At 50.5% G+C, this 11,441-nt stretch overlaps 1 protein-coding gene across 1 annotated transcript in view; it reads left to right on the top strand.

Annotated features, from left to right (window-relative positions):
* RAB11FIP3 (RAB11 family interacting protein 3 (class II)) overlaps positions 1–11,441 on the top strand; it is a gene marked incomplete at its 5' end in the record, with an annotated part of 55,048 nt that overhangs the window by 36,502 nt on the left and 7,105 nt on the right. The window contains 4 exons of the mRNA XM_010020153.1: positions 2,736–2,870; positions 6,409–6,444; positions 8,962–9,055; positions 10,590–10,693. Coding sequence (XP_010018455.1) covers positions 2,736–2,870; positions 6,409–6,444; positions 8,962–9,055; positions 10,590–10,693 — 369 coding nt within the window. The remainder of the gene's footprint in view (positions 1–2,735; positions 2,871–6,408; positions 6,445–8,961; positions 9,056–10,589; positions 10,694–11,441) is intronic.

Here is an 11,441-nt window from a genome sequence, read left to right as displayed (position 1 = left end):
CCGCTCTCAAATCTCCACACCTGCGCTTTGCTGCAGTCCAGGGCTGACTTTCTTTTTGGAAGCAGCAATTTTGAAGGTGTTAACTAAGCCTACCATAGGAGAGTGTTGCTGTGAAGCATACCCATTACTTCAGGAAACCAGCACTCCAGAGCTTGATGTGATAGGATACCCTGCAGTGGAAGGGACACATCACTCAGCCACGCTTGCCCTTTGATTGCACTGGGCAGAAATGCCAAGCATGGCTGGCTGTCCTGGTGCTGCAGCTCTTGGATAAAAAGCAGCCATGGTGTTCATTTTGAGTTTTTCCTTGAGGGTGGGCTTCCAGCCTAGTCCAGAAGGCTCCTGGCGAGAAAATACTCAGCTGAAGGAGCTTTGCAATCAGTTAGACTGTTATCTTTAACATCAGTCTGGAGCTTCCACGTTGCCCACACTCCCCGTTTTCAAATCTTGTTCTGTCAGATTATTGTCTCCCCTCTGCTCTTTGTCTCTTTGGATTTTATCCGTGAGATCATGCTCTGCAGCATCCCTCCTCTGCCGGGAGGGGCTCACTCAGCACGTGGCCACACAGCTCATGGTGGTTTATGCTGGAGGCTCGCTGCTGGGGCTTGCTAGGGAGATAAACCCTGCACCACCTCCAGAGCCAAGAATGCAGTCTGTTTGAAATAGAGGATTTCCCCATGCCTTTCAGGTCTAGTGCTTACCCTGGCTTGTGCATGAAGGCTCTTAGCTGATCGTTCTCTGAGATTGGGCTGTTTTCCCGAGTAAAGCCCTGCCACCCCAGTGCATTTAAACATAGTGAAATGTTAAAGAACCACAGGATATCGCTGGTTCAGGCTCAACTGGGTTTTTTTTTGGCTGTGGTTTGGATATGCAAACAGTATCACTTGTAAGCGGTCACATCGCCATGCACCCTTTCCATGTTACAAGAGAACGGGAATAATGTCAACCAGTTTCCTGCCACAGCTCCAGATCTTCACCAGGGCACTAGTACAGACCCCAGAAAGCAACAGTGACCTGTGGAAGACAAACGTTACTCCTACGAGATGGAGGGAGGAGGCAGGAAGGCTGTGCGTGGCAGTTTGCCACAAGGGGAAGGTGGGGATGCTCCGAGGCGCAGTGCGGTTGGGCTCTCACCCACTCAACAGGCACACAACCAACACAGCAGGAAGCTGAGTATACCTGCACGCACCCGAAGAGCTGCCAGGCTGGCCTGTGGGCTCTACTCCACACTGCTTTTCCCCATTCTGATTAATGTTTGTTAGGTTTGGGTTCACACTTCGCCCAGGGGTGCACTCAGGTGAGCTGGTTTGGCTCTGGTGCTGAGCAGAGCCCAGAAAAGGGCACATCACTTTGTTAGATGCCACAAAGCTGCTGCCATCTCTTACCCTGTGCAAAGTCTGAGCAACTGACCTGACTGCTGGTAGATAATGGTTACCCTGGTCCAAACCTGACCTAGAGGGTAGGGGGAATGTTTTCTAACTAATGTTTTTTTTTCCAGGAATGGGAAGAGCTGAGTGATTCAGCATTTACTGTTGTTCAGTTACTTGTTCTAAGGGGGCTCGGAAATACTGTACAGACAGCACAGACTCAAAGGCCTGACTCTGGGGGTGGCCGGGCCACCAGAAATGTCCCTGAGGGGTTATGCAAAGGGGCTGAGCCCTCGTGGGTTGTCCCACGCACTCAGTATCTCCCAGGCCAGGACTTGCCAGTGTGTATCTGTATCTGACAAGCCCTTTCAGATGCCTTTTAGTTTTAAGCTTGCTTGTGTTTGCTCACACCTTTACCTGTCTTTCTTATTGAACTGCTTTGGTTTTTCACTATTAACCTTTCTTTGATTCAAGTCTGTGGCTTCCAGAAGCATGTTTTCTTGCAGGAAGGCTTTGTGGTGTGTAGTTGGCCCCAAAGTACCACAGACTCTTTGCTGTTGAGAATCCCTTGGCCAAGCTCTGTCCTGCCCAAGTCATGTCAGATGGGGGAATGGCTCCTTGGCTTGCCAAGTGCTGGTGGATGCCTCAGAGCTTGTTTTCCATGTCAGCAGCTGAAAATAAAAAGGTGATCCAGTCCCCATAGCTTCCCAAGCTGTTAAAGCCCTGTAGATGCCCGTATCCCCTTGCCAAATGATGTTCCCTATAGTAAGACACCACCGCTGCCTAGCTTTCTTGTGCTTCATCTGGTAGGATAGAGCAGTTGCATTGCAACCACCTTTTTGAGCTTGGCTTAAAAGCTCCTTGCAATGAAAATCTGCCTCTGTGTGTTACTGAGGTGGGACTGCAGCAGCCCGCTGCTCTGTTCTTAAATCATCCATTGGAAAGGATTTGGCTCTCCCGGCACCCAGCCCAGCAGTAAGTTCGGTCTGCATTTACTGAGGCGAACTATTGTTAGAGCATTCTGGGACAGGTTGCTTGGAAAATCCTTTCAGAAAATAAGCTTTGTAGTCATGTAGGTTTGTAGAAAGCATGAATGTTGCCTTCCCTGGGCTCTTGGTGGTCCCCCAAAGAGCTGGCTGGTGCAGGGCTTTGGAAGCACGAGCCAAGCTCAGCTACTGTAAATTTGGCTTCTAAATTCAAGAGAGGGATAGTGGCCCAATCTGCCCTGCAGTTTTGAATTGCAAGTCTTGTATCTCTCCCCCAAAGCTCCCCTTCCTCACAGTACACTCAGCTTGTGGAAGCCATGGATGAAGTCAGCCCTGTCTGTTCTGTTCTGTCCTGTTGAAATGACCCTTGTGATCTCTCTAGCACCCATCCGCTCGCTGCGAAACTGCACAGCATTATCGCAGATGAAGCATTTGAGTTTTACTGTAGCCAGTGCCACAAACAAATCAACCGCCTCGAGGATCTTTCTGCTCGCCTGAATGATCTTGAAATGAATAGGTAATTGGGCTCGTGTGTGGCCATTTCAGTGTTGGGAGTGACGGTCTGGAAGGGAAGACTCTCCTTGGTCTGGCACAGCTTTACTTTGCTGTTGTGTTGCTTGATTTCTAGTTGGGAAAGGGGATGAATTCCACGAGATGAGGTGAGCCTCTCCAGGTGGTAAAGGCTGTCATAACCTTTATTAAGGTTATTTAAAAGCTGTAATAATGGAGGGTGAGAAGTTTCCTTTACTCTGAGCCCTAGAGGCTGTCAGGCAATGAGAGTCTTCCCTTCTGCTCTGGGCAGCCTCTTTGCATGTCCTGCTGAGTGGTGGGTGCTTCTCTGCACTGAATCTTGCAGTCCTCGCATTGGGAGTTAAAAGCTGTAAGCTGATCATGTACAGTATTTCTGTCATCAAGGAAAAGACCACCAGGTCTTCTGGCTGGTCATACCCAGCATAGAGGCATGCCTGAGTTACTGGTCCAACCTGGAAAGGCAGGTACAGCCCATCCTTCAGTAACTTGAAGACAGCAACTTGCTCTCCGTGGCTTGGAACCTCTCCTGTAGATGCTCTTGCTTTGCCACAGTAAGATCTTGTGTCACCCAGCTGCCTGCCCACCCATGGGCCACCACCAGCTGGGTGGTTGTGATAGAAACCAGGGCCTTTGCATAGGAACTTCATGAGGTTTGAGTGTAATGTTTGAGACCCCCCCAGCCAGCAGCTGGACGTGCTGATCTGACAAGTGAGGAGGGATTTCTATTTGGTTTTTAGTTTTTCAGACCTGTTTGTAGTCTGCTGGGTAGAAGGATGGTGGCATTAATGATAATCATGCTTCTCACATCTGGTATACTCTTTCAAAGGCTAGGTTTTGTGTGTCCTCTACAGGTACAGTGTAACATGGGAGCTCTCCTGGGCTCTATAGCTATGGGAAGAAAACTGGAAAACAAATGGGAGCTTGACTTTATTTTTTGTTTAAATGGAAAAAAGTACTTCTTTCTCTTCCTCAGGTAAATAGTTGTTGGAGGCCTTGAGGATCAGTGGTGGGTCTTGGGTTATGTGCTTAAGGAAAACACTGGACTTTCCTTGCTGCACTACTAGCCGCACTCTGTTCCAGGCTTTCTCTACTAAAATGACCTGCAAAGCTGAGCTAACACCTCAGAGCCTCCTGTGATGGATGGGACTTCCAGAGGAAGTTTTCCCCATCCCATGGTGTTGTGGTGAGAATTCCACAGGTTTTGATTTAACACGTATCCTTTGGGCTCAGGGCAGTAGGTGTTGTGGTTCCTCCATCTGAGTCCAGGGTTTCCTATGCTCGAATTTGCTGGATATTGGTTTTCCAAGTGCCCTGTGGATGGACCCAACGGAAGGGGCATTGCCCACCTTTTCTCTGTGAGGACATGTGAGGTGTCTCCATGCAGTGTGCAGGACATGGCAGGACCTGTGGTTTGCTCCCAGCATCACCAGCAACATGAAGCCCTCGGTGCAGGGGCCAAGTCCTAGACTGCAGGCGAAGAGAGCAGCAGGAACTGGACCAAAACCTGGGCCCAGCAGCCTCGCACTGTGCCTGGTGAGGCCTGAAGATGCCCATGCCACAGAGGATGGGGTGAAGCCCAACTGACTCACTTTTGAAGGCTGTGGGCATATATACAGTGCTTTATACTGGGAATAAGATGGGCAGCCATAGCATTGGGACACTTCTACCTGAGCCCAAGGCATGGGAAGGCAGGGAAGAAATCTGCAAGGAGCTTGGGATGAGCCAGTTTTACAGAAGTTTTTAGTTTCGGTGCCCTTGACACACTGGTTGTGTGTGGCTCATCCCCTCCAAGAGTGACCCACAGGTGCCGACTCTGCTTTCCCATAAGCTGTTTGCAGGGAAAAATGTTTTTCCTCCCTCCAGTGCTGGGACATACGTGAATTCCTCGTAGGAACTGCTGGCAAACACAAGGCCCTGACCTCGGGTGGGTGCCGAGCGTCCTTGAAGCCCAGCCAGCAGCGGCTCTTGTGCTCCTTGGAAATGTGGGTTTGAGGATGTCCTTTTGACACGAGGGCTGGTGGCCCTGACAACAGCCCCTGGTGGGTCATTGTTGTTATAGAAAAGAAAATTGCCCTGGGCTATTTTTGATTCCTCCTTCTAAGAAGTATTTGCAGTTCCTGTCAGGAATGGACTCCCAGATGATTTTATTTATGCTTTTTTTACTTTAAACTGAGCTAAGCACTGGGGAATGCGATTGCTGCTTCTCCACTCAGGCTAGAGCCATGTTTGCTGCCATCGCTCAACAGTGATTTGTATCAGTGATGTGTCCCAGTGGCATCTGTTTGACAACAGTGTGTGTTTGGGTGGAAGATGAGGAGTGAGAGCCAAGCCCCCGCTTGCTTCACAAGCACACAGCTGCATCAGTCAGAGCGCTGGAGCAGCTCTGCTCTGGAACCAAGCTGAGAGAGCTGGGCTTATTCAGCCTGGAGAAGAGAAGGCTCCTTAAGGGGACACCTTAGAGCAGCTCCCAGTGCCTAAAGGGGCTACAGGAAACCTGGAGAGGGGCTTTGGACAAGGGCCTGTAGGGACAGGCCAAGGGGGAATGACTTTAACCTGACACAGGGGAGACTGAGATGAGCTCTTGGGCAGAAGCTCTTCCCTGTGAAGGTGCTGAGGCGCTGGCACAGGTTGCCCAGAGAAGCTGTGGCTGCCCCATCCCTGGCAGGGTTCAAGGCCAGATTGGACGCAGGGGCTTGGGGCAAACTGCTCTAGGGGGGTTGGAACTGGGTGAGCTTTAAGGTCCCTCCAAGACAAACCAGTCTGGGATTCTATGATCAGTCACAGTCAAAGGACTGGAAGGAGCATCTTAGTGAGTAGCTGATGCTGATAAAGGTTTCTTTTCTCTGTGGGGAGGTCCTGCAGCCCTGTTCTGTGGAGCAGGGTAACACAGACCTTGGCTGCTTGTACTGTGGGTCATGCTGAGCCTGACCGCTGTGGTATGGTGGCAGCTGGCTTGGGAATATACAAAGCCAGGGTGTGTGACCTCCGTCAGCTCCCTGTGCAAAGCAGAGCTCGTACCTCTGCCCACTGATTCTAACAGTGCCCATGCTCAAAATCCAGAAAGGGCCATGACCAACAGCTGCTGAAGCACCTGAGCTACAAGTAGGCAGCCATTCCCTCCCAAGTAGTGAGGATAATCTTTGTGGGAAATGTCAGGCAGTGTGCAGAAGCATGGAAGCACCTGTGTACGGGTAGGGAGGGCTGGGGTACTGCGGCGTGTGGGATCCATAGCTCACACCGGGCTGAAGCCCACCAACCTCACAGATATTATTAGCACTTTCCTTGGGGATCAGTTTTCAGCAGGGCTCAGCCGGTGAGAGGACACGGCTGCTGCAGATGGTGAGGTTATTCCCTTCGGTCCGGTGTCGACGCGTTGTTCCTGGCGGTGCCTGTGGCCGGGCTGTGCGGGTGCTGCATGCCGCATGGGTGCTCCCCTGTGCCCCGGAGTGCTTGCTGTTTCCTGCTTCCCTTCCTCTCCACTGTCAGCTTTCCTAACACTTTCCTGTTTGTTCTTCATCCTGCAGCCCCAATAAAAGACTCTCAAGCAAGAAAGTGGCAAGGTAAGCTCATACTCCTGTTAATGCTTGGTGGGGGGGTGTCCCCCCTAGCTGATGGGCCCAAGGAAGGAAGGCTGTCGAAATAAGCTTGTAGCTTCTTGATGTGTTGCATAGTGCTGGGGAAAAGCAGGTTTCATTCTGATCCAGTTTGCAGTAGCTGTTTTTCTGCAATGGGGGGTTTTGTGCTTGTGCATGCAGCTGGAGGCTGGTGCCAACCTGATTTCTTCCAGGGCAAAAGTAGGGGTGCTTTCCCCTCCTCCATCCTGCGTGTGCCCTAGAAGGGGGCGTGTGGAGTGGGGGAAGAAGTCTCTAGAAGGGCACATCCCTCTGGACTGCTCAGCTGGGCTGTCTCCTCCCCAGTGCCACCATGGTGGGTCTCTAGAAGACCAGACCACTCAGTCCTCCCACTCTGAGGGATTTCCCCAGCACCCCCAAAAAAGCCAGTCACCTTCAGACAACTCTTTTGGTTCTGTTTGACTTTGCTTAGTGTAATCTCAGCACTGGACTTCCTGCTTGGTGAGGGGCTTTGCTCTGGATCGCTGGGCAGAGGGTCCAACCCCTCTCAATGATACTTGGTGCTCACCTTTCCTTTCCCAGCTCCACCATCCCTCCTTTTCCATGTCATCCTGCTTTTAAGAACACACTGAGGCTGCTGCTGCCCCTGCCTTCTCTAGTTGTTTCTGAGTGGGACAGGAATGCTGCAGAAGAACAGCTCAGTTTGGGTGATGCTTGTACCCCCATGCCCTGGCACTTGGTCTGCTCCTTCAGCGTCTCTACACCCCTTCCTCTTGCTGTGCTCTCACACCTTTCCCTTCTCTATTTTTTCCTTGTGGTCAGCAAGTCTCCCCTGGCACGGTTTCCCCTCCTGGCAAGGAAGCAGGTCCTTGATATTACATTTCCTAGTTCCTGTCATCTTACTTTCTAGATCTTTGTTAAAAACACTGGCAGGAAAGAAGGTTGCAGGGAGCAGCCTGTTGAAGCCTTCCTGTTTTAGAACTAGTTTTTATCCTGTGTCTGGCAGAGCAAATTTAGGGAGGATTTGAGTTAAACTTGGGAATGGAAGTGCCTTCTTACGGGGATTTAGCCATCCTGGCCCTTTGCATTTGCAGGGTGGTTTTCTGAGACTGGGACTTGTGGGCTTAGGTAAATATTGGTTAATTCAAGAGCAGTTGAGTCTAATTTGTGATAATGAGAGAGAGAAAAGGCTTTTGCTGCAGAGTAGAGCCAGATCCTTAAGATGAGCTCAGAGAAAGCCCTTTGCAGATACTGTAATTACTGAATAATACCAAAACACGTGCTTTTAGAAAATTGATTTTATTTTGGTAAGGGCTCTTTCCTGTGTTTTGTTATCCAGGTTCTGTTTGTGCCAAGAAATCTCAGCTGCTTAAACTCTGTTGTGCCTTGGCATGATTTAAATGACGAATGTGCCTGAGTGTTTAGAATCTAAATATATACCCAGGGTGAGGATGCAGAATAAGGCTAGTAATCAGCTACAGGCTCTTTGGTAAATGCCACTTATGCTTCATGAATATTTGCATGAGGGTATTGTGTAGCAGGGTGAACTTGAGAGCCCACCTTACAAATTCCTAGGGAAAACTGAGGATCAAAGAGACCTCTCTGGTTTTCCCATTCACCTCCTGCTCAAAGCAGCTCTGGCTTCATAAATCCATCAGGCTGCTCATTATTCATGTTGCAGTGGTTGTCTCCAGGCAGCATCTGCCTGGAGCTCACAGAGCTGGAATACAACTCCCCCTCCCCATGGCAATAGCAGTTTGTAGTGCCATAAGCCCATGGAGCTGATCCACAGTGATACCATCAGGACGAAGCACAAATCAGCCCCTCCACAGGGTGTCCTTTAGCGCACTGCAGAGTGCGGCCACCAGTGTCACAAGGCCTGGGTAATGGTTAGCTCGCTCCGGACTGTTGTGGCTGGTGCGAGGAGGTGGTCTGGGGTGTTTCACAACAGCTTCAGGGTGTTGTTTCCTCCCCTCCTTCCTCTTACACCCACTGCCCCTCGCTTTTTACTAACCTTATCACTGGCTAGAGCAGAGTACTCTGTCCTTTGCTGGATAACACGTGGCCTTGGTAGGTTCATAACGAAGGAAAGTGAAAAGAGAGAGCTTTTATCTCTTCCCATTCCAAAGAGCAAGAACAAATGATCATGGGATGAAGTCCCAGCAGCATGTCCACGTCTGCGCTTTGCTCAGCGGGTGCGTTCATTCAGCCGCTAAGCAGCCACCCTTCAGCCCTGTTATCTGGGCACACCAGGGTGCTGGGCTTACTGCAGAATTTGGTGGTGAGAGGGACCACTGCTCTGCCAGGGACCTGGCCCATACTGTCCTTTGCTGTAAACCCAGCAGCCCAAGAAGGAGCAGTGCTCTTAAAATCCCTTTGGAAAAGGAGGTGGCAGCTGAGGAGGAGAGAGAAGAGAACTGGTTGTTATCTGGAATTGCTATGCCCTGCGATGGTCACTCTAATGCTGGTGTTGCTGTGGGTTGGCGTGGTTTGTATCTGTTACAGACAGTTGCACCAGACGAGCACGCTGGCCGGGGGGGTGATGGAGGACTCTTACCGGGACACACTGGAGTGTACAGAAGAGGACATCACAGACAAGGTAAGAGCAGTGCTGTCTGTGCTGTCCTGGAGCTTGCAATGCCCTCAGATCCCCAGGCAGGAGTTAGGCTGAAGCTTCTCCCGCTGTGCAGCACTGGATAGATGGTTGCTGGAGTCCTCCTCATCGAGGCAATGGAGAACAGGAGCACCGAGTTGAATTGCAGAGGTCCTGTGTAAGGTCAGGAGGTGGCACTGGTGTCTTCTCCACAGGGTGGAGGTGGGGAGAGGGAGGAGTAGCTATTTGCAGGCTGTATTTTCACTTCCACTTCATGCTTTTCTGAGATGAGCAATGTCTCCTGATGTGAAACAAGGACTTCCTTTCCTTGGCACACTCTCGCTGCTGCTGCTCGTGCCATCAGGATGTAAAACTGATTTTGTGCTGGGCCTGTTGGCATTTACTGGGATGTTATGAGAAAAGTATTATAGGACAAGATAGGAGCATGAGAAAGGCTTTGTTTGAGCACACCTAGCTTAAAATAGTAGGGAAACAAGGAAAGTTAAAGATAGCTGAGCTGTAGCTTGTGTAAATGTCTGCTGCAGTCCTGAGACTCCTTGAAAACGGCTTTTTAATTCTAGAATCACAAACAGAGAGCTTCATGGAGCAGCATGTGAAAGAGAAATACATAATGTGGCTACGCTCAGGTGTAATTACAATGCATAGAAGACCTTTAATGAAATTAGATATCATCATTCTTACAAGTCTGAAAGTTGGCTAAAACACATTCCTTAAGGCATCTGGCTTGAGAAACCTTATATGTGCTACTGGAAAAGGCCTTGTGTCTCCAGGTTTCCTTTTTGAACACACTTAAATGTCGCTTGCTGTTCTTCCAGAGCAATGGGTTGGATTTTGCAGACATGCTCCTAATTGCCTCTTTGCTGATCATTCTTCTATGGGTATAAATGGGATTGGAGTGAATGGAGATGCAGACACAGCTGAAATAAGCCCTGTGTAGGTACAGGGAGAAAACACTCATCCCTGATCCTTTCCCACCAGCCAGCATTGGCTCCTCGTACATTACTTCATTCCCCCAGAGCTGTGAACCAGCATCTCTCAGTCCTGCTTTAGGCAGCAGGTGGTTATCCCCTGCCTCAGGTCTGAGCAGAGCTCTGGTGATCCAGCTAGGGTCTTTCCCTCTAGACCTGCATATAGGGATATCACCATGAAGGAAGGAAAGTGTGAAGCCTTTGGCCCCATGTTGGTACATGTGAGACATCAAAACCTGAGCAGCCAGGGTGTAAAAGGATGTTTTAAAAGGATGCTTTAAATCAAGGCATGGCTACCTGATTCCAGTGGCATCTTTAAAAGCAAGCCCCAGTGATGGCTCCTGCAGCTCTGGCCACCTTGTGTGGTGAAGAGCAGGATGTAAGTGATGCCAAGAGCTGTGTTGGGGTGACAGGCTCTGAATCAGTGCACCAACCACGGCAGCCCTGGAGCTGTGCTGTGTGCTAGAGGCAGTGGGAGTCGCTCCAGCATTTGGTGCTGCTTTGCCAGCGGGTTTGGGCAGGGTGGCTGATCCCCATCTCCTGTCACACAGGTGGTGTTCCTGGAGAAGCGGGTGACGGAGCTGGAGAAGGACACGGCTGCTAACGGTGAGCAGCACAGCCGCCTCAAGCAGGAAAACCTGCAGCTCGTGCACAGGTAAGGCACCCCGGCTTGTGCCGTGGCCAAAACACAGCTTGGCATCACCCTGCGTGCCTTTTCTTTTCCCCTTCCATGCTCTGCAGCATCCCGAGCCTTCCCTGCAGTCCAGCTGCCTGCCTGTGTGCAGGGAGGAGCTGCTGGAGCATATGGGAAAGGAGGGGGATGGACAGCGAATAGCAGGAAGGCTTCACAGCTCTGCCCAGAACAGTCAGATCCCACCCTGGCAGAGGGCAGCCGTGGTTAAATCCAGCTGGGATTCTGACTGCCTTCTCTGCTCAAGGGTCATGTCATCCTGCACGTGCTTTTCTGGGCCTGTGGAAAATCCCAGGAAATGACTTGCAGCTCAGCTGGGACAAATGGCAAAGATCGTAGAATCCCAGACAGTTTTGAGTTGAAGGGACCTTAAAGCTCATCCAGTTCCAACCCCCTGCCATGGGCAGGGACACCTTCCACTAGACCAGGTTGCTCTGAGGCCTGTCCAAGATCTTCTTTGCAATGTTCGGCTCAGATGCATGTTAACTAGACCAATGCTTTTTAGATCTTTATTTGAATATTTTTATGTGCTTCCTTGCCCCACATGTCCATCCTGAAAGGTCTCTGTGGAGCTCTGGAGCTCCAGGAGTTGGCTCAGAGGACCACAGCAGAGGTAATGCTGTTTGGAAAGCTTCCCATTCAGGGAGGATGTATACTTCATCCTCACTCTGTATGGGCTTTCTGGCCTGCATTTCCCCATTAGTTCTGGGTG

The sequence above is a fragment of the Nestor notabilis genome, unplaced genomic scaffold, assembly GCF_000696875.1.
Source record: "Nestor notabilis isolate BGI_N333 unplaced genomic scaffold, ASM69687v1 scaffold15268, whole genome shotgun sequence".
Taxonomy (NCBI): domain Eukaryota; kingdom Metazoa; phylum Chordata; class Aves; order Psittaciformes; family Psittacidae; genus Nestor; species Nestor notabilis.
Note: the sequence above shows the minus strand (reverse complement) of the source record. Positions and strands in the feature narration are given on the sequence as shown.